Here is a 24119-nt window from a genome sequence, read left to right as displayed (position 1 = left end):
AAAAAAACAAAAAAAACAAAGGGCCGTGAACCACGATCATGCAAAGGAAGAGTACATCAGAGCGTGTTAGGCAAACTGCTCACCATTGGTTGCATAACCGGTTCCAGACCGGTCATCATGCCACCTACGCAGAAGAGACCACACAACACAAGGGAGCTATGAGCGTAGTTGTATACTCTCAAGAGCAAATTCTGTTGATTCCGTTACTCCAACTCGACAACAAAGACCTCACCCGCTGGGACCACCCGGAGCCGAGAACAGGCCAAGGCCTTCGACCGAACTCTGGCTCGGATGTCGCTGGCTAAAGCGCAAGACGGGCTCGGATTCCGTGCTTCCATTGTACAAGCTATTGGCGCTCCCGTGGTTCCACCCTCGATCCGAGTTGAGATTGGAATACGAACTGGATGCGGAAAGAGGTTCCGAAGGTAGGCTAAGGGCAAGGCGGTTGAAAGCAGAAGTGAGCCTACACCTTTCTGGCCATTTAGAGCGGCGCTTGGCAGCACTGGTCTGACTTGGGTGGTGCTCCCGCATTGAGGTGCGTCAGGTGCATGCCGGGCATGTTCGAAGAGAAGCCACCTCCGATAGCAGCGTGAGCCACCGCCACAGCTTGCTCACGTGAATGTGCCAGCTCGGCCGCGGACCTGAGAGATGGCAGGAAACAGGACAGACAGGTGAGGTGACGCTTTAGTAAGGAACAACCTTCTGGTTGAGAATCATGGGCGGTGGCCAGGACGCTTGTACGCACATGCTGTAGGTGGGCACCCCCAAATAGCTTGTGTGGTCCTCAAGTCCATGAGAGCTGGCACTGCGCGGACCGTGTGTCGCTGCGCGGTTGCGATGGCGGGTTTCGTACGCCTGACGGCGATGGTGTTTCACTTGCATGCTCATGCCAAAGTCTGCAGGTAGGCTCCACCGATTGGTCCCCAAGTATTGGCCAGCCCCTGCTTGTTGAGGGATTTGGAAGCCCTGTTGAGCATGCAATTGCGCTGGCAATGCTTGTGCGGAGGATTGTACAGAGACTTGTGACTGGGTTTGTTGTTGAGACTGCTGCTGCTGCTGCTGTTGTTGTTGTGAGGGTTGCTGTGATTATATGGCGGTAGGAGCGGAGAGGCGCGCATGAATGTGAGCGATGGGCTCGAGGTTTGAGCTTTTCAGGAAGTTCACACGAAGCAAGGGATAGAGGCGATCGGATTCGCACCGAGGCCAAGAGGTGTTCGGTCATAGTGCGCCAGTGAGAAAAGGAGGCCCTTTGTTGAGGGGTGAAGAGGTCGTAACGCATGGCACGGTCTAAGAGCGGTACGAGCTGCTGAGCGAGTTGAGATACAGGAAGCCCCCCGTTGCCGTGCTGTTGATGCACCACGGTGGCCGCCATATTGAGCGTGTTCTCAAGCTAGATATTCCAAACAAAAGTGCGTAAGGACACGCGTTGTGATCATTTGCTCGTAAAACGAAGTTGTGACTCGCGGATTGCGACCAACACGAACCTCTTGCGAGAAGTCGGAATCACGAGGCAAAAAAGGTCTCTCCAACACATCGCTCAACGCGACAAACCCCCGAGAAAGCCACCCGGATTGCAAATCCTACATGGATCACATAGTCATGGCATGGGTTATAAGCGAGGTCGCGAGGTCTAGCAAGGAGAAAAAAACAAAACAAAAAAGAAAAACTAAACAAACAAACAAACAAGAAACAAACAAACAAAAAAATCAAGATGGTTTTTGGCGAGAATAAAATCGGGGGTTTCCCGTGCAAACGAGCTTTTTCCCTCACGAAATTTCTCATCCCCTGGTCGGCAAAAACGCCCAATAGGAAAGAACAACAGCGACAACAGCAGCACCATCACCACCACCACCAGCCGCAAAGAAAATATATTGCATTGCCAAAGTACACGTGGAAGTGTGCACCCATGGATCCTTACCTCACGACACTGTTTTAATCGCTCACCCAAGCCTGGCGCTTGCTCGCGAAGCGCTTGTATTGATTTGAGCATTTTAGTCCTGGCGCCTTTGGCAGCCACGCCTGGGAGAGAGAGAGAGAGCAAGAGACGAGCAATGTCAGCGGCACGCGACCGTGCAACTGGATTGTTCTGCATAGCTTGTCCTATTTTTGTCATTTGCGTGGGCAGCTTTCTCCACGGCAGGAAAGGTCCAACCTCGGTTCTCCAGCTCTTCGTCGGTCAGGGCAAATATGGCTTCTTGCGAAAGCGAAGCGAAGATGGATTGATACTTGTGCAGTCGTAGCTTCTTGAGCCAGGCCCTGATATCTATCAAAAAGAAGTGAGGGTCAGAGTTCGTCTCGAGTGTGGGAGAAAAGGGGGCGGGATGGCTTACGACTTTGGTTGCCCTCACTGGGAGGGGTCCGATCAGCCGGAGTATCGCCAGAAGAGACGGCATTTTCAAATGCAGCGCGGGTGGCATCGCCCAGTAGGTGGTCAGCGGACGAGGTGGCCATGTCGCTAACAAGGACCTCGCCGTGCGCTAGTGAGTTGCTCAGGGGAAGGGCTTGCTGGTCATCAGTGGAAGGGTGCGAGGCCTTGGTGTCGGGCAAGCCTGGGGGACGATCCGGTGCCAATCGACGTGGAGTCAAGGTGGGGCGCGCTTTGCGACGCTTATCGGCGCTGTTGTGAGCCAAGTCCTGGTCGAGAGCAGGGTCAGGACTCCCGTGAGGATGTGCGATGGTATCATCTGAGGTCCATGCAGCTAGTCTGCTTCCAGCGGGAAGGCCGGGGGCGCGACCCGTGTCCAAGGCAGCCAGCGAGGACGTGGAGGTCGTTGAGGAGGGTCGGTCTGGGGGTGGTGAGGTGGGGCTGGGTGAGATGGCGTGAGTCGAGCCTGCGTTCTGGGATGACTGCTGTTGAAGTTGGGCTTTGAGCTCGGCTTGCTGTTGCAGGTGGAGGAGCTTTTGTAGTAAGAGACGGAAATTGGCGCGGGCGGTGCTGTCGTAAGCTGGGTGTTGGATGCATGTGCGAACGAGACCGAGGCATGTCTCAAAGTGGCCATTGGAGCCGTGTACGTCATAGCCGACTACGGTGGCGTGGGACACGGCGGCAGCCACAAGACGAATATATTCCCGCGCAGCGGGGGCGTTGTTGCGTCGCAAACAATATAGCTGTTGGAGGAGCCTGGCGGTAGTTGCTTCGATACCAGAGTGGGAGACCTAGGAAGGCGAGCCGCGGGTAAGTGACAGGGAAATTGACGGGGCCAGCGAGGGCAGAACTAGGCGGGTGTCGAAGCGAGGGCGCACCGAAAGCTCTCGGAGTCGATCTACGTCGTTGGCCTCTCGAACGGGGTCCGAAAGTTCTTCAGCGCGCTTTTCAATTCGATCGTTGCACACCTGCGAGGGACGGACAAAGACGTTGAGGGCGAGGTTTCGACTCGGATGAGTCTTGTGGAAGCAGTTGAGTTCAAAGCGATGGATGAGGTAAACATACTGTCTGCACGAGTTGTAGCTGGGGCAGGGAGAGGTGTCGTAGCAATGCTAGCATCATGGGCAAGCGATCGGCGGCGGACCGGCTGGCAATACTGTTCTCGAGCGCTGCCGTCTGGCATCACGACGGACACGGTAGTTGGGTGAGCACACGGGTGGAAAAGGTGATGATGAGGAGCAATGACAACATGGCAGCGGGCAGAAAGGTTGGTTTGAGATGGAGCTCATGTGCAAGTCACCGCGATGACGTACATGCATGGGCCATTCTTCAGGCATGGCCAGCAAATTATCCTGGCCATCCATGACGGTGAACGTGAAGGCCCTGGGCCCCACAAACCTCGGCTCCAAGTGCAAAGAAAGGTGTTTAGGTGAAGCTCTTTCCCTCCTCATTGAATAAGACAGGTTCAGCAGCACGGCGTGCACGGGCGCTGTGCCTGAGCTGCGAGCCACGCACGCACCAACATTCACGTGCGGCTTCACAAAGCGGTGACAGACGTCGAGCGTAGCAGACACCGGGGAGATACAGATGCTTGCCAACGCAGTGCGCGGCGCCTGTCCTGAAATGCCTGGATCAATCGAAAGAAAGAGACAGCCGACTCCTGTGAGGGATCACGCCGACCTGGGCCAGCCCCAGCAGCAGCAGCAGCAACAGCCGCAGCAGCAGCAGCCCTGAGGTGGAGCGCCTGACTTCGGAGGTGCACACAGTGGCACACGAAAAGGAGGCGTACCACGGCTCAAACGCGGCAAGCACCGTGTCTAAAACCCTCACAATATCAATCAGAGTCTTGAAAAGGCACCGTCCTCCCAATGCTGGCCAGAATCCAACACCAACAGGCCCTGAGAAGCCTCCCTCCCCCTCCCGCCACGGTGTGCTGCCAAAGCGATATCAGCTCAATCAATGGCGCTCTGTCTGTCTGCGTGCGTGTGTGTGTGTGTTGATCAGTTTAAGAAATCATTCATTTGTGTGTGAGAGTGAGAGAGAGAGAGAGAGAGAGAGTTTAAGAGAGAGAGAGAGAGAGAGAGAGAGAGAGAGAGAGAGAGAGAGAGAGAGAGTTTAAGAGAGAGAGAGAGAGTTTAAGAGAGAGAGAGAGAGAGAGAGAGTTTAAGAGAGAGAGAGAGAGAGAGAGAGAAAGAGAGAGAGAGAGAGAGAGAGAAAGAGAGAAAGAGAGAAGTGAATTGGTTTGGTCGGTTTGAGAAAGAGAGAGAGCTTTCGGTATCTTGTTCAACCTATCTTAGCGTAGAGTTGATTCTTTTATTCTTCTTCTGGTCTTTGATAATGATGGTGAGCACTCTGCGCCGAGGTCCGCAGGGGCGGGGGAACTGGTCGGGTCTACAGTGCTTGGGATGCAAGCTATTAGGATGCCGTGGCATTATCTTTGGCAGCCTGAGGGCTGCCTTCTGACTCGGCGCACCAGTCAAGGCGCTGCCGGTTCGTGCTGCCGGTTTGGAGGACCACCCATTACCATTTGTCAGAGTGACAAACCAAGAAATGTCAGAAGAAATGACCAGGAACATCCCGTTTGAAACACATGTTCACCCAATAACCACCGATAAACAAGTGTTATGGCCGGTTCGAATTGAATTTTTTCGAAAATTCTTTTGTTGTATTTGAACTTGATGTTGAGTGTGGGGTACTTATCTCCTCAGTGAAATAGCTTATTGATTATAAAGGTCAGGTAATTGTTGATCTCATAATAAAGTCAGAGTTTATTTATGAAGAAAAAATAAAAGATAATGAAGACAAAGATGAAGGTGATGCGGGACATTTTCTAGTTTCTGCCCTCGCAGCTGTGTTACCAACCTCAAGCCGATCTTCTCTTTTTTTTTTGACACGTCTCTCTCTCTCTCTCTCGGCTCGCGCGGGCAGTTTTCCGTGTCACTGGGTCGCCGTGGTTGGCTGCCCCAGCAAGGTTCTTTCCTACTGTCTTTCCCAGCCCTGTGCTTGGGACTTGAGGTAAGCAGGGTTGGGCTGTTGCGCGTTCTGTGGTGTTTGAAGGGGTCGGTTTGGGCGAGATAAAGCTTGGCACTGCACGGGGCAGTCAAAACTGACCAACCTGGACGGCAGCCGGGCAGCCGGGCAGGGCCATACTCTTGTGCGCCTCCCTCCTTGATGCGGACTGACATCTGGATGGTGTTTGTGGTGGTAGACGCCAACAGGCAACGATCCGGCACAGGATTGGCGCCATTAGGTCGTACCGATTGCTCTTTGATTCATGACCGCCGCGATGGCCATGTTCTTTGACTTTCCCGTTAATGCGCAAGAGGCGTACACCCCCATCACCTCGCGCTGGCACCCCAAGACTCCGCTTCTGGCCGTGGCTGCCAAGGAGGTTCGTTTCCTGGCTGGGTCTCATTTGCTCTCAACTCATCATCTCTTGATGTCTAATCGGACACCGTGGCCTGCCACCATCCACAGAAGCGTCAGGGCATGGTGACGGGCAACGTCTCGCTGTACACAGACGACGGCGAAAACTTGCCCTCGGCTACCCTGCAACGTTCTGCACATCCTACCGACGTAGCTTGGCATCCCATCGAGCAGGTGCTTGCAACGAGGTATTCAACTCCTGCCTTGAACCCCAAAGTTGTTTTGCAAGGCCCCCGTCATCTTCGGTTATTTGGCTTCTTCTCTATTCGGCTGTGTCCTTGTTATTCTGAAAACGCAACGCCCAGCTGGGACTCTATAAAAAAGTTGTCATCTCCCCCGTTGGTCTTCCCTTGGCTTCTCATTCGGCGTTCTTGCATGAGCAGTTGGGCTTCGGGTGAGATTGTGCTGTGGAATCACGCCACAGAACAGGCCAACGAATGCAAGCGCCTCCACGAGGCAGCCCTGGTCTTTGTTCGTTGGTCTGCGGATGGTTCTCGTCTCATCAGCGGTGATGAGGTTTGTATCAGCCCAACTCACCATCCTCTCTACGTCGAACCCGGCAAGAGGCACTGCCTCTGATCTATCTGACCGAGGTTGCCACTCCACACCCTAGGATGGTCTTGTTTGTGTGTGGATGGTGAGCCAGAGCGGCAAACCCACCCTGGCCACAGAGATGCGCCTTAGCGCAGGCTGCCTGCACTGTACGTTTGAGATACCTTTGCACTTTTATTATTATTCATTTATTGTTCTTAATTTTTATTTTATTTTTTTTTATTTTTTTTGTTACACCTGCCGAGCAGCGCCACACAGCTTGACAGTTATCTCACTTTGCCGTCCCTTTTCCACGCCACCTTGGTGCTAGGTTGCCCCGTCGAAGGTGCTCGGGGCTCCAACAGCGTCTTTTTTGTCAGCACCACTGACAACGAGGTGCTGCGCTGTGAAGCGAGTGGTGATCTCAGTTCGGCCTTCAAGGTCGAGGGCAACATTCACGATCTCACCTACGATCCCCGCTCAAGTATGCTGGCGTCCGCCCCCTCTCTGCCCATTCTTGTCGTCGCTTCCGTCGCTGCCTGATTGCCGCCTTCGCCTTCTTCTGACATATCAATCGCGCACTTTTCACGCTGCCGCCCAGACTTGCTGATGGCCATCACAACGGAAATGACCGTGATCCAGCACCGTGTTATTCAGACTGGTCTGACGGAAAAGTATCTCTTCAAGCTGGCCGGCAAGCTACCAGGCCAGACCGCATGGGCGGCTGCCGGCGTCCTGGCCTTTGCCACCGGCGAAAATCAAATTCGCTTGTGGAATGCCGAGGCTGGGGATCTCTACTCTCTATCCATTGCCCAGGAGTCGGGTGACTTTACGCCCTCGGATATCCTCGCCGCCGTGTCCTATGACCCGCGCAGCCAGTTGATGGCGGCTGGCTCACGCAACGGCTATGTCTTCATGTGGAAGTACAATGCAGCCAATCTGCAGGATGATGACGCCACCACCATGTGGTCTTTTCAGCCGCCGATTGAGCTCTCCGGCAGCCTGGTGCGCCTGACGTGGGGCCCGAATTCCCTCCTCGGGGCTCAAAATAACGTAGACAGCGTGTCCATCCTTCGTGAGCACATTATGCGCAAGGCGTTTTGCGCCACCGCCTCTGCCATTCAGGTCTCCGCGGCTCGCCTGGTCGTGGATGTTTTTGACAAGCACACGCACAGCCTTGACGGTGACTTTTCAATCAAGGGCGTGGCTGTGAGCCAGGATGCTGTAGCCACCTTTGGGGCCCGGGAGGTTGCCGTCCACGAGCTGGTCAAAGATGGCAATGTGCTCCGTTCTGCCAACGCCTTCCCCTGCGCTGCCACCGCGGTGGCCCTGCACGGCAGCACTGTTTTCACCGCCATCGAATCTCGCGTTGAGGCTCGTAGCTACAACGGCAGCTCCAAGCAGGTCATGACCTTTGGTACCAATGAGGGTACAGTCACTCATCTTGCTGTCAATGGGTACGTTGCCTGCCACCTTGAGCATGTCTACGTTTGTGCGCCGGGGTCGTCAAGTCTCGAGCCGAGGACCCACTGAGCGCTCACAATTTTGTTCGTCCTCCTTTCGCTTGATCATTGTCCAGTGACTCCTTGGTGGCCGTGACCAACAAGTGCGTAGTGCGTACCTGGGACCTCGCGCGTCGCGAGGCCGTACCACAGGCAGGCCCCCATGATGCCACCGATGAGCTCGATCAAGTGTCAGCTGTGGCAATCAACGCAGATGGCTCCTTTGTCGCCTTTTTCGGTATGGCCGAGCATGACGATCAGCCCATGGTCTGGCTGTGGGCAACCGCTCAGGAAAAGGTTTTCCACCAGTCTGCGGGCGTGGGCTTCACACCACAAAGCATTGCCTGGGACACGTCCGATCCTCGTCTCCTCGTGGTTGAATCGCGCAACGTCAGCTCGGACGGCATTATCAAACGCCGAGTGACTTCCTTCTTCGCTACCGCGGCCAAGGGACTGGTTGAGCACCACAGCTTTGATCTCAAGCCGGATGACGGCGCCCTATTGGGTGTCACGGTCCCCAACATGTACTTCACGTTGCGCCACAAGAGCGAGGACAACGCCATGTACGAGTCTCGTCCTCTACGCGATTTTGCAGGCATTCCCGAGGCCGATCGTGATACCCGCGAGGCCATGATGGAGTTCAGCTACCAGCTGACGCTTGGCAACCTGGACGAGGCCTTCCGGGCTGTGCGTGTCATTGAGAACGATGCAGTCTGGGCCAACATGGCGCGCATGTGTGTCAACACCAAGCGCATGGACGTGGCGATTGTCTGCCTTGGGCGCATGGGAAATGCCGTGGGCGCACGGGCTCTTCGCGAAGCGCAGAATGAGACCGATGAGGCCAAGGCTGCCATTCTTGCTATTCACTTGGGCATGGTCGAAGAAGCCGAGGAAATTCTGAAGGTGCGCTTGGCTCATGTCGCAGGACAACAGGGCACGAGCGTTGCAGCTCACAGCATATCCATTTTTTTTTTGTAGAATGCCGGCCGCTTTGATTTGCTGGTGCAGTTGTATCGGGACAGCAACCGTTGGCAGGATGCCCAGCGCGTGGGCATGGAGCATGACCGTCTGCACATCAAGACGACATTTTACGAGCAAGCCCGACATTTTGAAGCTTTGGGCGAGGTCGGTCCCTGGCAGCCCCGAAGTCGGCCATGTCCGCCCTGGCGTCAAAATGGGAATGTTTGCGAGTGCTTGCTCATCTCATGTTTCGCCCTGTTGCACTACCTTTTCACTGAGCAGATTGGTGATGCTATCAAGGCGTATGAAAATTCGCACGCTGATAAGCGTGAGGTGCCGCGTCTTTTGCTTGGGCACCCTACCGAGCTCCAGGTTTGTTTTGGCGTTCTGGTCCGCCTCTGCCTGCACGTGTGTGTGTGTGTGTGTGTGTGTGTGTGTGTGTGTGTGTGTGGTGCTCACGATGGCAAACGATGCGTTGGACATTCCACGCCTGGCAACGGGCTCTTGTGATAGAACTACGTGCGTGCCACGCAGTCCAAGGACATTTTGCGCTGGTATGGTCAGTACAAGGAGTCTCAGTCGGATCTGGACGAAGCCCTCAAGCTGTATGCGGGCTGCGACGACATCCTGTCCATGGTCCGCGTGTACTGTTTTGAGGATAAGGTGTCGGAGGCCTGTGAGCTGGCGCGACGAACGCAAGACAAGGCCGCTGCCTATCACCTCGCTCGTCATTTTGAAGCCAAGGTATCATTCGAATAGCCTCTGGTCGGGCATGACCGGCACGGTGACATGGGTGCGAGGGCACACGCTACCTAAAACTGATATTTTGCTTGGCTGATCCCAAATGCTACAGGACCAAGTGGAAGAGGCCATCGAATGGTACTCCAACTCGGAGTGCTACACCAACGCCATCAAGCTGGCCAAGGAACATGGCCTCAAGGACCAGATGCTCAATCTGGCTCTCAACTCCACCAAGGTGCGACATGTGCTCGGGGGTTGCGCCCACTGCTTGTGTATCGCCAGCCGTTGACTCGGCGGTTCTCCATCTCATGTTCTTGTGCTTGCGGTCGTGTATCTTACTCTCTTGACGGGGAATCAGGTGGACATGATCTCGGCCGGCGAGTTTTACGAAAGTCAGGGCATGTATGACAAGGCCGTTATGCTGTACCACAAGGGTGGCCGTGTGGCCAAGGCACTTGAGATGTGCTTTGACCATCAATCTTTCCAAGCTCTCGGCGCTATTGCCGCAGATCTCGACGAAACAACCGACCCTCAGCTCGTGCAGCGTGCTGCCACCTTTTTCATCGACCATCGTCAATATGACAAGGCCGTTAACTTGCTCATCGTTGGCAAGCGCTTTGAGGAGGCGCTCAAGCTCATCGGCGAGCATCACGTGCATCTCACGGTCAGTGTCCAGTTGCCTTGGGTAGACTTTCGGGTTCAGTCATATCGATTTGCCGAGTAACCCATGGTGCTTCCTTTTCTGTGTGGCACGAGGCGTGGTGCTGGATTGATGAGTCTGATGCTTTCTCTCGATTAAACATGTCGCATGACTTGGCTCGTAGGAGGAGAATGCTGAGCGCATGACCTATGCCAAGGGTGCCGTGGACAAGACGGTGCGCAACCAGGTGTTGGAGCGTATTGCAGACATTGCCTATGCACAAGGTTCCTACCAGCTGGCGACCAAGAAGTATTCACAGGCCGGCAAGTTTGTCAAGTCAATGCGTGCGCTGCTCAAGAGCGGTGACACGAGCAAGATTATGTTCTTTGCGAACAAATGCCGGCAAAAGGAGGTATACATCATGGCTGCCAACTACCTTCAGAGTCTCAACTGGCGACAGGACCCCGAGATCATGAAGAACATCATCGGCTTTTACACGCGTGGTCGTGCCTTGGATTCGCTGGCGTCTTTCTACGAGTCGTGTGCACAGGTGGAGATTGACGACTACCAAAACTACGATAAGGTGCGGTCCTGTGGAGACAGCAGCTTCTGCGTTCTGTTGTGCGAAAGCAACATTGCAGTTTTTTGCTGCTACCTTTTCTGCATCACGCGCGCTCCTTGGGGGTGCTTGAGACGTGTTGTGGAGCGCAAGTGTCTTACGCCACACCCGCCTACTCCTTTACTCCTGATTAGGCTCTGGAAGCGTTGCGAGAAGCGCTCAACTGCTTGAGCCGTGCCAAGATGAACGACTTTGATGAGCAAGAGCGTCGCGTCTCGTCGTTGCAGACGCGTATCATGCACGTGGAGAAGTAAGTTTTATTATTATTATAATTATTATTTTTTGAGTGCATCAACCGTGAGCCACCGGCGCAGAGCGATCGATTTGGCGGCCACTCCCTTCTCATGGTCATGGTTATGTGCAGGTTTGTCACAGTTCGACAAATGGGCGAGCGGGATTCAGCCGCCATGCTTGATGAGGCAGCTGCGTTGCTGCATGCACCTGGCATTGAGGATGCCATTCGAATTGGCGATGTGTACGGCATTATGATTGAGTAAGCCATGCCTTTGCGAATTGGTTGGCGTGTTCTGGGAGGCATACAGTCCCTACTCCACCACCACGGTGGGCTGGGCCATGCTCCTCTTGCAACTCATAAGGACATGATGGTCGTGTGACAATAGGGCCTTGGCGGCACGGGAGGATTACTCCAAGGCATACAAGCTGATGCAGGAGCTGCGAGGTCGTTTGCCCCGTGTCAATCTGACCTACTACGTAAACCTCAGTGTGATTGAGACAGTCCATCGTGCGCTGGACATTCCTCTTGGTCAAGGCACGGGCCCTTCGGGTGCTGATGAAGACGAGGTGGGCGAGGACATTGAAGGTGCTGATGTGTAAAAGAGTGTGCTACACTCAGACGCGCGCCCAAGGTGGTGACTTTCCCTGTTATGACAAGCTGTATAGTCAACACAATTGAGTCATTCTATTATGTGCATGGGAAATTGTGAGATGCACGCACAAGCTTTTTTTATTCAACAAATAGACACGAGCGAGAGGCGTTTGGGTTTGGCTCGTGTCCCGGCTTCCGCTTAGGCCATGGCCTCGAACAAGGCTAGCTTTTCCTTGTACACCTTGCTGAGTTGCTGGGCCAGGTGTGCAAACGGGTCCTCAATGCCTTCGCTGTCCTTCTGTAACCCCGAAAGCAAGACCACGCCAGCAACATTGACGCATATCAGGTTGCATGTGACAAGTCGATATGACATGATGGATATGACATGATGGAGGCGAGAGAGCAGCTAGAAAGGATGGTGGAGAGTTGACGTACGGCAGAGACGGTAAAATGTTGCAGATCATGCTTTTCGGCAAAGGCAACGGCAGTTTCCTCATCCACCTCGCGGCGAGCGGTAAGGTCGGCCTTGGTGCCCACCAATACACCAAGGAAGGTCGGGTTCAGCTTGGCAAAGGTGGTGAGCCAGGCTTCCGCTGCTTCCAATGAGTCTTTTTGAGTAACATCATAAACCAGAACGAGGGCGCCCATGTTGTCGAGGCGCGCTTCAACGGCGTCTCGAAACGCGGCATTGCCAGCAAAGTCGTAGAGTAGGAATTCCTGCGAAGTAAAGAGAGAGGGAGGCAGAGAGCTTGACATATGAGTAGGGCCATGACACTGATAGAGTTGAGGCGCAAACGCCTTGGCAGGATATACGGACCACACTGTCGTTTGAATCTGGGATGGCAATCGCCTTTGTCAAAATTTCTACCTCAGTCGTCTGTCCATGCATCATTCAGGTCAAAGACCCCAGAGGCGGAAGGCAGGGAAGCAGAGGTCAGGGGTTGAAAGGGCGCAAGCAGGCACTGCCTTCATTCCTTGACAGATGCAGCTGTGCGTGGACTCACCATGGAGTAGGCTTTGGGGAAGTGCGAGCCATCACTGTGAAAGCTTTGAACCAAGGCTGATTTTCCAGCAGTGGCTTCACCTGTCAACCATAGCAGACCATATCAGACCACATCAAAAGGGCGAGTCAGCAGTGATGGGGGTGATCATAGAGATCTGCGCGCCAGGACTACGCACCGAGCACCGCCACCTTGGAGCGCAGGACCACCATGATGAGGGTTGGCGGCTATGAAACCGGCCGAAACTGAAAAGATAAGTAGGGCCGTGTCCTTGACAAGTGTCTAGGAAGATGCTGTGCCCTGGGACAGAAAAATCCGAGGGCAATGCGCCTGCGTCTGCGTCTGCGTCTGCGCGTTCCACTGCCGTTTCCCTCAAAAAATAAAAAAAAATTCAAAATCGAACCTGACATTTGAACACGAAAGTAGTGAGAACCATCACCAAGGCAGCACTCTTCCAAACAGCTGTTGTATATCACTGTTCTATCTGGAGCCCTCAGAGCGAAAGAAAGAAAGAGAGAGAGAGAGAGAGAGAGAGAAGGAGAGAGAGAAATTTTGAGAGAGAGAGGCAGAAAAGTGAATTGAATGAAGAGATAGAGATGGAGTGCTAGAGGGTTTCAGAGAGAGGGCTTCAGAAAGAGGCTCTCACAGAGATAGAGCGAGATCGAGTGTGTGGAAGCTTCAGGTGCTTTCCTGGCTGTTCGCTACGCACACACACGAAGAACATGATCGCACTCAAGCATGAGCCGTCACTTGGCTAGATCGTCTCGTGGCCTCCAGGGTTGGACCGGCCGTCTTTAGTCTCGTGGGAGGAAGGCTAGTTCAGTCTTGCAATTGCTTCAAGACCCACCCAGCCGTTCGTTCATGTGTGCTTGCCCTCGTGATCCCTTGTTTTCTGGTGGTTTTGTGTGGGGGTTGCTCATGCTGACCCAGGTTTGGGTGGTCAATCGTGATGGTTCAGGTGTAGTGGTCGGGAAGATTGCGTCCCGTTTACTTGAACGATCTCTACTTGGCTGGACAACTCCTCTGCCGCTGCCACACACGCGCGCTGGTGGGTGCCGTGGCCTTCCATCCGACCCGACTCTTGCCGCGGCTCCACACGCTTGGCGTGGTTGGGCTGCTCACAGCCCTCATTCCCAGCTTCCATCACCATCACGAAACCATCCTATGCCCATGTTCTCACCAACGCCCACTCGATAGTCGACCGATTGGCCTCTTGCTCCCGGAGCCCAAGTTTTGCCTTTGAGCTCTTGTCTGACCACTTCTCGCGCTTGCATTTTAACGGCTCCCTCCCTCTGCCTCATCCCACCGGTCTTGACACGAAGCCAGCGTTGCCATTTTGCTTCGCCAGCCTGCTCCACGCCTGATTGACGGTGCGCTGCCCACTGTGCCCGAAAGACGCGTCTGGTTCTTCTGCCCGCTAGTTACAGAACAACAAACAACGAAAAGCTAGACACTTTCCGAAGGGCTGAGCTTTTTACGCCACACTCATCTTTTGCGTATCCTGGCCACTTCATTACGATATAGCAAGCCCACCTTCGCCATGGCCATTGGCGATGTACTTCCCGGGGATACCCACTTCTTGGGGCTCACGGCGCTAGTCACAGTCGGTTATCAGCTCGTTTTTTTTGCCGTGGCCTACACCTTCAAGTTTGATAAGGTGCGGCTGCAGATGCCGTGCACGAGTCACCATGGGCTAGCATCAATTTACTTACCTTGCTTCGTTGCGTCCGGCGTGCGACCTTGAATCCCCCGTTGGGCAGGTGACAGATTTTGCCGGTGGTACCAACTTTGCCCTCATAGCCTTTCTCACCTTTGGACTTGGTGACACCTTTTATGCCCGTCAAGTACGTGCACAGCTTCCGATCCCACCCGAAGAAGAAATCCAAAGACGGGTGTCAAGCCTCTGATTCTATTCGGAATCATTCATCTCGCTACCCCGACCACCTTTCATCCATCTAGGCCGTGTTGACGGGCATGGTTGCCCTCTCAAAGCTCTACCTCGCCCTCTTCCTCCTCATTCGTGTTTTGAGTCGTGGCAAGGATGCTCGGTTTGATGGCACCCGAGACAGCTTTTTCAAATTCCTCTCTTTTTTCATCTTCCAAATGGTATGTTGCGCACCATAGTTTGTGCCAATCCCTTTGCTTCAATCCCCCCTCCCCCCCTCCCCTTCCCCTTATGGTCTCGTGCTCACTACATTCCTTTGACATTGGCCGGCCTCGGCTGTAGATTTGGGTCTGGGTCGTGTCTCTTCCCGGTGAGTTTGCTTCAGCCCAAGATGTGGTTCAGCGTGCTTCTGAGGGTGTCACCGCATAGCTTCTCGACTCACCCCGTACATGTTCTTTAGTTACGTTTGTCAATGGCGACGAGGACGATCCAGCCCTCAACGAAGGCGATTACATTGGCTGGGCTCTTTTCTTGATTGGTTTTATGCTCCAGGTGCGCCTCGAGTGCCACGCGCACCCACACTGCTGCAAGGGTGGTTATGGGAAGGGTCGAGGTGGTACAGGTGTGGCACAAGACTGACTCCTGCTTGACCTACAGATGTCGGCGGACATTACCAAGTTTTATTTCAAGCAGGAAGCCGATTCTGCCGACTTTTGCGATGAGGGCCCTTGGTGCGTGGTGACTGTTCCTGACCGTGCACACCCATGTGTCTGTGCGTTGGCGGCGAGCCCTGGCATTGAGGCTAGTTACACAAGAAGAGTTGGGTTGCACCTTTCCGCCTTACTCATGGAATTTGCGGCGTCAACAGGGCGGCCTCTCGGCACCCCAACTACGCTGGAGAAATTTTGATGTGGTGGGGCATTTTCATTTCCGCCACGAGTGTGTTTGAAATTCCCGGCAACGATCACTGGGGGTAAGATAGAGTTTGCCCGTAGCATCGTCAAACAGCTGCAAGCTGAACGTGGCGCTGAAGCCAACTCGTCACACCTCAGTCATTCGACCGATCGCAATCACTCACATGTGCATTGTGGTGGCATCATCGCTCTGGCTGTCACTCCTCTGGCCGCCGCAGATGGGTCACTATCTTGAGCCCCCTCTTGACCATGATTCTTCTGCTCTTCCTCAGCGGCATCCCAACGGCGGAAGGCCAGTCTCAGAAGCGCTACATGAAGGTAAACTTGGGAGCACTGTCATCGCGCCATCACCCTGGATCACGCTTTTTCCTGGGTCTCATGTCGTGCTGCTGTTTTGGGACGGAATAGACTGAAGAGCAGAAAAACAGGTATCTTCGGTATCGCGAGCGCACGCCACCCTTGATCCCTTTCATTCCTTATCTATACAAGGTACGAACGAACATGTGCCCTTTGCACCTCGAAACAATCTATTTTGCACGTTCTCACGCTTTCCACACATTTGTGCAACCATTTCAACGGTGCAGCGTATGCCACTTTGGACCAAGCGCTTGTTCTGCTTTGAGCTGCCCATGTATGAATACGATCCCGAGCAAGAGGCGATGCAGGCTGCTAATCGGGACATGCGCAGCACGGTCGAGAACACTCAAACGTCGCAACCACGCGCTGCAGCTGCACCGACCGAGCACACAGTCCATCGAGTGTAATCGAGTGAATTACTTGCGACCTTTGTTGTTAGCCAGTTTGTTATGGTGTCTGTATGTCTGCCCGCCCAAGCACATTTTGTTGTGTTTGCCATGTTTTGGTGTGTGCCCTGGAGCAGCAGAGCTGTCTTCTTGGGGAGTGTGGAAGTGCTTGAGCCTCTCAAGCCTCAAACTTCACGTATATGTGCTATATGTGCAGTGAATCAATTTGTTCGTGTCAACAAATCTGCAAGTTATTCTTTCTGGCTTGGCAGGCTCCACCGTGGGTACGGGGTACGGGCCACCGGATCGATTAAGCTACCATTCCATGCGGGCTTTAAATAGAACGTCTCGAAAAACGCGGGCAGCTAAGTCATGCTGTCGTGTTCAACGTTTTCTAGGAGGAGGGAGCCTCGAGGCAAGCGAAAAGTTGATGCGGCTGCGAGTTCTTGCGAGCTTGGAAGTTCCAGCGGTGGCGTTGCGCGAGGGCTGGAGGCAGACGACGAGTAGTAGGCCGAGTATGCGGCCTGAAGTTCGTTGGCAGCCTCAATGGCAGCCAAACGAATGGCATCAATATGGCGATTGGCGTGCCGAGAGGTGTGCCGGCGGATGGTGCTCGGTGCGTGCATCGAACCGGGTGCAAGCGGGGGCGCAGGGGCGTTGAGACCTTGATCAATGCACATGTCAGCAGCCAATGTAAATAGAGCCATGGGATCAGCGTCGCCATTTACGCTGCCAGTTTGCGAGGGAGCGTAAAGCTCATCATCATCCAAGTTCATGTCCAGGCCATTTTCCAAATTGGGAGACTGGACCCCTGTCGTGCGCGCACGCTCAATCAAGCTGGTGTAACTGGTCATGTGGGAGGCACGCCCCAGACCTGGCCGCACATGGGGCAGGGTGCTGGGCATATCCGAGTCATCCCATTGCAATGCACTCGCTGCACTGGCCCGATTACTGCGTCGCACCGAGGCTTGTAAGTTTTGCATGAGCTTGCCCACGTCGGACATTTTACGTTTCTTCATCGAGGCCAAACGTGGGGACTCGGGAGGAGCCGCACAGGGGCAGAGCCAAGTGTAGACGTCACGGTTCTGCCAACAAGTCATGATGGTAAAGGCCAACGCAGCTAGGCAGATCAGGGTTGCGCCGGCCAACTCGAGGTACCAGCCCACCGCTGTGCTCTCGCTCGTTGAGGCCTGGAGGGCAATCCAGCCCAGCGTTTGAGCCAGTACGAATAGTATGGCCGATATCGTCGGGAGCTCAACCGTGTTGAGTTGACGCTCCCACTGAGCGTGCACGTTGGTGTCGGTAACGGCGGTGTGTCGCTGCATGCGGCGGTGGAGGACTACAATGGCAGCAAGGGTGGTCGCGCCGAGGCCAAGCAGCGCACCAAGGGCGATCCAGCGTTGCAAGCCTTCAAAGCCAGCCATTTCGGTGGGTGAAAGAATGCCAATGCTACCGCCCAGGTCCATGGCCCACAGGATCTCATGCACCGCCACCAGTGCAACTGGGATGCCCCAGGCTATCACGAGGCGCCAGGGACGCGGCAGGGCCTCTACGTCTCGCAAACCCTGCCCGGCCAGGATACTGATGAGCAAGAGCTGGGAGAGAACGGCATATGCTAGACCCTGTCCCGCCAAAACGGCAACTGTGGCTATGGGCAGGTGGAGGGCACCGGGCTGAATCAGCAGCATGGCGGCAATTGCTACGGCAGCGACGAGGGCCATGCCCACAACAAGATGCCGCTGGCGTCGATCGGTGCGCAACATCTCCTTGCGCCACATGAGAATAGAATAGAGTGCTGCGACAACCAGGCAGAGACCAGCGGCGGTGACAAGCAGGATGGCGGTAGGTGGGCTCAGCTGGTGGTGGAGGGCTTGGGAGCTGGCTTGGGGCACATCACTGATCGACAGAGTCGACGTCGGCGGAATGGCGGTTGGTGGGCTCGCCACCTGAGTCAGGGGCAGCAGCGCAATGACACCTGGTTCCTTGCACCGGCATTCCGCCAGGTCGCCAGCATAGTTGGTGGTACAGTTGGCTGGATCCCAAGCTCCACCGTATCCAGCGACCAGAGTCCAGCGCACGCAAAGCAGCGTCGTGGCCAGGTTGGCCGTGGAGGCGGTTGAAGATGCAGCAGTGCTTGGTGTGCTGGATGAGGCAAGAGATGCAGTGGCGGTGGCAGCCGTCCCCAATTTGGCGGCCAGTGGCTCGCTGTAAAAGAGATCAGTCTCGAGCATGGCTTCAGTCTGCAGGTCGGTGGCCAGCACGAGAATGCGGCTGGGGCGTTGGGTCACGACGAGCGGGCCGGGAATCCGGGCCAACGCGGCAGGGGCCAGCTGAAGGCGAGTTGAGGCCGGGAAGCGGCCCAGGTGCGCATAGATGAGGCGCATGGTCGACGTTCCGTTCTCAAGGGCAGCGGTCAATGAGGGCAGGGGCACAAGCGTGTATGCAGAAGGCTGGCGAGCGGGTCTGAGCACCAAGACATCCTCGGTGGCGATGTCCCGGGCTTTGTTCTCATCGAGCCACTGGATATCTAGGCGGCGGGAGGAGAGGTGTGGCGTGCTGGTGCGGGCGAGGAGCAGGGCGAATCGGCGCACGAGACCCGCCCAAGCTCGCCGGTATACGGTCTGAGCCTCGAATGCCCAGAGAGCCCCACCGTCGAGGTTTTGGTAGGCGTCCAAAGCTTCCAGCAGCCGTTGCCAGTCGCCGGGGAGCAGCTTGTCCAGGAAGACCGCTTCGCGCAGGGTCAGCTCCAGCGTCATGCTGAGAAAATTGGCACTCTGGCCTGTGAGAAGGGCGGGAGGATTTTGAACAAAGGCTTCCAAGACGCGAAGCCAGCGCGAGACATTGACGGCGGGCCAGGTATCGAGGCGCATGGCATCGGCCAGCAGATCTGCGGCATTGGTGGCTTGGCAGGCCTCGAGGGGGGCAGACCAAGTTCCGTCAGTTCCGTCCGAGCTGGGCAGGCAGGCCACGGCGACATGGCCGTACGGTTTGGAGGCGGGGCAGGCCAGGTGCACTTCATGCCCGCAGCGAGTGCGGCGTAGTGCGCCCGCATCCAGGCTGTGAGCTGCGCAGAAGCACGCGTCTTGGCGCAGGCTGCGTTGCGCCTTTGTACTGGTCAGCCAGGGTGACGGGCTGGTGACCCATGGCAGGCACTCGCATCGGGTACAGTCTGGACGTGTTTCGTCCGGAAAGTAGTGCGGGGTAAAGGTGGGTGCACAAAGACAGGGTGTATCGGCAGGACAAGACAAAGAGCTGTTGAGGGCTGCCGCCAGCTTGGGGTGTGTTTCGCAACTGCAGCTGGTACAGGTGCCCTCGGCGTTCAGACTGTGCACGACAACCTCATCGGCTGCTGGACAGGTGCAGGGTTCACCACGAAAACAGGCAGCGCGCGGTATCGCATTGACATCTGCGGTTTGGACTTGGGTCAAGCCGGGCGGCAGGCCAAGCAGCAGGACACCGCCCAGGACAAGGGTATGGATTATGGCTCGTCGCATTTTCCTCGGGGTGATTGGCGTGGCCGACATACGTGTCGGCGGGAATTAAGGCTGGTAACAGAACGAGAGGGCGAGGGAATGGACACCACAAGCCCCTTCGGCTTGAGGGTCGGGGGTTCACGGGCACAGAGCTGATCGAGGAGAGGGATTGACGGTGCCGTGATCTCTGGACACCGGCACATCAACGAGACACACGGTGGGAAATGGGCTTGGCCATCGCCATCGGCAGTGTGAGTGTGGCGCTTGCTTCCTGCAAGCCCATCCAAGATGCCACAGCGATGGGAATGTGTCATGGCTTTCGATCCGAGTGCCATGTGCATTCTTATGCACCGTACATTCACGTCTTCGTTTGTGTGGAACCGGTGTGTGTGTGTGTGTGTGTGTGGGGGGCGGGCGACAGGGTCAGAATGGCAAATGGCGGGCATTCCGGTTTGTGTCCGCAGCTCATGACATGGATTGCCTCATCAGCATCAACACTAATATGTCAAATACCCCTCGGAAAGAGAACAGGTCGACGGGCTCTTTCTGTTCCAGTGTATAAAGTGACCCCATCTTCTCTTTGCAAGAAGAGTGACATCTCCAGAGTGCTACCAACTGTCTCTGCTCTATCGCTACCAAATGCCACACAAGCTCAAGCTTCTGCCCTATGTCTTTGTCTATGCCACATGTACCTGTGCTTTTTGACTCTTTGCCCCTCTCTTTCTCGGTCTTGCTGACTTTGATGTGTCTCTTCGGGCTGAGCCTGGTAGTCCCTTTGTCTCTGTGTCTCTGCCCCAATCCTTCATTTTCTCTGCTTTTCCTTGTCTTCTTCCTCTTGCTCTGCACCACCGCTCCCCCTCTCCTCTTCCACTCTTCCTCACATACTCTCCATCTCTGCCCGTCTTCGCTTTGCCTTACCAGTCTCTCGGTCTCTGTCCCTGTTCCTTTCGTGTCTCTGAGCCAGTTTGCACTTTTCTCCTTCCCCATCTCCCCCCCGTGCGCCTTGATCTTCCGACCCCACCACCGGTCATCATGATGGCTCGTCGTAGCTTGTTGGTACGTTGCTCAGCGCAGCACGCTTCGGCTTGGGAGCTGGCTGGGACGCAGAGGTAGAGGCAGTGGAGGACAATGGGGGTGCACAGGAGATGGGCAGAGGGGCAGGCAGAGGTTTGGTTGGTTAGTTCAATACACGTGTCGCGGAACGCAGGATGTGTGCAGGTGCCCCTTTTTGTGAGTCCTTTCCCGCCAGCTTGCTGGCGCTCGCCGCGCTGCCTCACCGTGTCTGTGATGTTTGCCTTTGCACTGTACAACTATACCTATCACTCAGACCCAGGCCAAGCGCTACCTGAGCGTGACGCCCCGTGCCCACATGGAGGTACGCTCGTCTCTCTCTCTCTCTCCCTTTTTTTTTTTTTTTTTTTTTTTTTTTTTGCGCGCGCGCCCTGCCAACTCCGTTTTTGCCGCCCAAGCTAGCCTTGCGGCTGCAAATGCTGGGGGCAAGGGGCCTGTACCTCGGAATCTGCGGTCGCGTTCTACCCTGCCTCATCTCATCCTTATTTGGTCATGCATCCCGTGCCTCACACCCCACCCCCAGGTCACCAAGGTAACCATGATCCCTGGTGATGGTATTGGCCCCGAGATCTCGGCTGCCGTGAAGCAAATTTTCGCCGCTGCCAAGGTATGGGCCAATTTGCATCTCCACCTGACATACATCAGTACGGGTGTTGCGCGCGCTGCAAGTGTCGCGAAACTCAGGCCATCACGCTAGCCTCACTCTTCGTGTTCACATATCCTTGCTGTTCTGGTTTACCGCTCATGCCTCGTATTGGACGTAGGCGCCCATTGAATGGGAGGACGTTGACGTGACGCCCACCTTTGACAAGTACGGTCGTTCCACCATCCCCGAGGCGGCCAAGGAGAGCATCAACTCGACCAAGATTGCCCTCAAGGGTCCCTTGGGCACCCCCATCGGCAAAGGTCACCCCTCGCTCAATCTGACGCTGCGCAAGACCTTTGACCTTTTTGCCAACGTGCGCCCCTGCCGCTCGATCGTGGGTTACAAGACCCCTTACGACAACGTCGACACTGTTCTGATCCGTGAAAACACCGAGGGCGAATACTGCGGTGTTGAGCACGAGGTGGTGCCCGGCGTTGTGCAGTCCATCAAGCTCATCACCCGCGATGCCTCCATGCGCGTGGCCAATTACGCCTTTGAGATGGCCCGCTCCACCGGCCGCAAGCGCGTCACCGCGGTTCACAAGGCCAACATCATGAAGATGTCTGATGGCCTCTTCCTTGAGTGCTGCCAAGAGGTTGCTAGCCGCTACCCCGACATTGAGTTTGAGGAGCAGCTCCTGGACAAGACCTGCCTCTTGGTGCGTTGCAACCACTCGCTCTGCCTCTGTAGAACTTTGAACCTGCTGCACGCCGATCTAGTTGTGTCTTGCCCTGTCAAGCATCCAGTCTAGGGAGCAAATGTCTCATCCTCTCGGCTTGTCTTTGGTATGTCACAGATTACCGAGGACCCGACCCAGTTTGACGTTTTGGTGATGCCCAACCTCTACGGTGACATTCTTTCAGACTTGAGCGCCGGCCTCATCGGTGGTCTGGGCTTGACTCCCAGCGGTAACATCGGTGCCGGTGGTATTGCCATGTTTGAGGCCGTTCACGGCACCGCTCCCGATATCGCGGGCCAGGACAAGGCCAACCCCACCGCCCTTGTCCTCAGCTCCGTAATGATGCTCCGACACATGAACCTGGGCGACTTTGCTGACCGTATCGAGTCGGCCATCCTTGCTACCATCGCCGAAGGCAAGACCCTGACGGGTGACCTTGGCGGCAAGTCTCGTTGCAGCGAGTTCACCAAGGCTGTCTGCGAGCGTCTTTAAGCGTCCACAACGCGCCCCACCATCTACGCATAACCCAGCGCGTCCCTCCCCGATTCCTGCCGAGCCTTGATACTTTTGATGGATATAGGGTGACCTGACCCCAAGTCGTTTCTCCACCTTGCATTTCCCGTCGCTATCACTCTTGTTTTGCCTTCTTCTTCTCTTTTTTTTTTGCTTTTTTTTTCTTTCAACACATTCTTGTTACCAACGTTTTCTTATCTCGCTTCCGACTGGTGAGTTTGCAACACAAGCGGTTGCACGCCCTCAGTGCTGCCACGCAGTGGTGTTGGAGCAGACTGCCGACGCCTCTCCAATTGATTTGAGTTTAGGTGCTTGCTGTGTTGTGCGCCCATACCAGTGCCTGGAATGAAGATGCTTGGCGTCATCTGATGTGGTTCAGTTTTCCAAATCGCTTTGGTCAGATGTTGAAGCAAAGCAGCACGATACACACGAGCCTGACTCAGAGCTTGCCAGCCTCGTGAGCTTCCTTGACGTTCTTGCTGAGCGCCACAAAGAGGCGCTGCACATCCGGTTGCCGGGCTTGCGAGGCCTCCAGCACTTCAGCATGGTTGGGCTCGTTGTCGTCGTCAATCTTTAAAACCACCTGAAGGGGACCAATTGGGCATGTCATGATGAGTGCGCCCTCGAAACTCGAAACAGAGTAAAAAAGAACAGAGAAGCAAGGGCTGGGATAGAGTTTTCCTTGCATGAGATGGACTGCAAGCCTTTTTCGGCGCAGCGCGTGCTTTGAAACAAACCTTGTTGGTGATCAGACTCATAGCCAAGCACTAATGAGACGAGGCAAACAAGTCAAAACACCAACGCACTAATAAGCATCTATGCACGCCGGAAGATGAGAGCGGACCCGCAGCGTGCCTGACCTTGACGCCCTGCTGGATAGCCACGATGACTTCCGGGACCGTGCTCATACCCACGGCATCGGCACCTAGCAAAATGGACCAGTAGAGCATTAAGCGTACTCGAGTAGTCAGGGCAGAGAGGCAGGCAGATTGAAGCGAGCGTATTCGTGTTCATGGGCTTGCAGGGTGCTTTTGGTTCAGTCGCTCTTCTTTGCCCCAGAGACAACGGAGGCCGTACCGGCAGACTTGATGAAGCGCGCTTCGGCCGGTGACTCGTAGGTTGGGCCACCCACCATGGCGTAGACGCCCGTGCGGAAGGCTGACATGAGCTTTTGCTCTACATGGAAAGCAAGCCATCGATGCAGGCGTTGGAGGTGGCATCCAGATCGGTCGGCTGGCACGGGAATGGAGACCAGCCATCGACATACCATCAATGGTTTGCTTGAAAATATCGCGCAGCTTGCGGTCGTAGGGCTTGGACATGGGTACAAAGCGGGCGCCGTAGCGGTCGTCTATCGGTAGCAGGTAGGGTCGGTATCGGTGTTACAAGGGGATTGAAACCAAGGGGGCGCTACGTGCTCTGGTGCTGCCACCTTGCGTACCGTGGGGACCCACGAGTGGGTTTTGCACCGCAAAGCCGGGAAAGTTGAGGTGGTCCTGAAGATATGGGCGTTCGTCAGGAACATTTGTCAGAGCCAAGCCAACGGTTGGGGGCAGGATCGGGGGGCGGGGGGGGGGGGGGGTG

At 55.4% G+C, this 24119-nt stretch overlaps 7 protein-coding genes across 7 annotated transcripts in view; 3 read left to right on the top strand and 4 right to left on the bottom strand.

Moving 5' to 3' along the window:
- Positions 1 to 2054: 2054 nt before the first annotated feature.
- MONBRDRAFT_6054 (uncharacterized protein) lies at positions 2055 to 3729 on the bottom strand (the record flags this gene model as incomplete). Its single annotated transcript, XM_001743147.1, has 4 exons — positions 2055 to 2263; positions 2331 to 3156; positions 3244 to 3333; positions 3679 to 3729. The coding sequence occupies 4 exons, from the start codon at positions 3727 to 3729 to the stop codon at positions 2055 to 2057; spliced, it is 1176 nt and encodes a 391-aa protein (XP_001743199.1).
- A 1922-nt stretch (positions 3730 to 5651) lies between these two features.
- On the top strand, positions 5652 to 11708 carry MONBRDRAFT_17802 (uncharacterized protein; the record flags this gene model as incomplete). Its single annotated transcript, XM_001743469.1, has 16 exons — positions 5652 to 5756; positions 5852 to 5979; positions 6175 to 6307; positions 6405 to 6536; positions 6602 to 6806; positions 6924 to 7779; positions 7902 to 8727; positions 8803 to 8949; positions 9067 to 9156; positions 9298 to 9528; positions 9638 to 9760; positions 9884 to 10189; positions 10350 to 10748; positions 10919 to 11034; positions 11149 to 11277; positions 11405 to 11708. 16 exons carry the CDS (start codon positions 5652 to 5654, stop codon positions 11616 to 11618), a joined length of 4140 nt encoding a protein of 1379 aa, XP_001743521.1. The 3' UTR covers positions 11619 to 11708.
- Positions 11709 to 11809: 101 nt separating this feature from the next.
- Positions 11810 to 12701, bottom strand: MONBRDRAFT_14340 (uncharacterized protein; the record flags this gene model as incomplete). Its single annotated transcript, XM_001743146.1, has 4 exons — positions 11810 to 11908; positions 12046 to 12327; positions 12428 to 12487; positions 12615 to 12701. Coding segments are annotated over 4 exons (528 nt in total), but the record flags the coding sequence as incomplete, so codon positions are not given.
- A 1450-nt stretch (positions 12702 to 14151) lies between these two features.
- Positions 14152 to 16174, top strand: MONBRDRAFT_14354 (uncharacterized protein; the record flags this gene model as incomplete). The annotated part of the gene is made up of 10 exons (XM_001743468.1): positions 14152 to 14268; positions 14372 to 14455; positions 14571 to 14717; positions 14839 to 14866; positions 14957 to 15048; positions 15154 to 15227; positions 15365 to 15469; positions 15629 to 15728; positions 15831 to 15899; positions 15995 to 16174. 10 exons carry the CDS (start codon positions 14152 to 14154, stop codon positions 16172 to 16174), a joined length of 996 nt encoding a protein of 331 aa, XP_001743520.1.
- Positions 16175 to 16518: 344 nt separating this feature from the next.
- On the bottom strand, positions 16519 to 19647 carry MONBRDRAFT_6049 (uncharacterized protein; the record flags this gene model as incomplete). The annotated part of the gene is made up of 1 exon (XM_001743145.1): positions 16519 to 19647. One exon carries the CDS (start codon positions 19645 to 19647, stop codon positions 16519 to 16521), a length of 3129 nt encoding a protein of 1042 aa, XP_001743197.1.
- Positions 19648 to 21235: 1588 nt separating this feature from the next.
- Positions 21236 to 22514, top strand: MONBRDRAFT_6048 (uncharacterized protein; the record flags this gene model as incomplete). The annotated part of the gene is made up of 3 exons (XM_001743467.1): positions 21236 to 21304; positions 21462 to 22001; positions 22140 to 22514. The coding sequence occupies 3 exons, from the start codon at positions 21236 to 21238 to the stop codon at positions 22512 to 22514; spliced, it is 984 nt and encodes a 327-aa protein (XP_001743519.1).
- A 460-nt stretch (positions 22515 to 22974) lies between these two features.
- The window catches only part of MONBRDRAFT_14617 (uncharacterized protein), a gene marked incomplete at both ends in the record, with an annotated part of 2064 nt that continues 919 nt past the window's right edge, over positions 22975 to 24119 (bottom strand). The window contains 6 exons of the mRNA XM_001743144.1: positions 22975 to 23118; positions 23273 to 23302; positions 23396 to 23460; positions 23613 to 23693; positions 23776 to 23886; positions 23977 to 24031. Of these exons, the coding sequence (XP_001743196.1) occupies positions 22975 to 23118; positions 23273 to 23302; positions 23396 to 23460; positions 23613 to 23693; positions 23776 to 23886; positions 23977 to 24031 (486 nt within the window). The remainder of the gene's footprint in view (positions 23119 to 23272; positions 23303 to 23395; positions 23461 to 23612; positions 23694 to 23775; positions 23887 to 23976; positions 24032 to 24119) is intronic.

The sequence above is a fragment of the Monosiga brevicollis genome, genomic scaffold (genome assembly GCF_000002865.3).
Source record: "Monosiga brevicollis MX1 MONBRscaffold_3 genomic scaffold, whole genome shotgun sequence".
NCBI classification, from domain to species: domain Eukaryota; class Choanoflagellata; order Craspedida; family Salpingoecidae; genus Monosiga; species Monosiga brevicollis.
The sequence above is the reverse complement of the archived record's forward strand: the minus strand, read 5'-3'. Positions and strand labels throughout refer to the sequence as shown.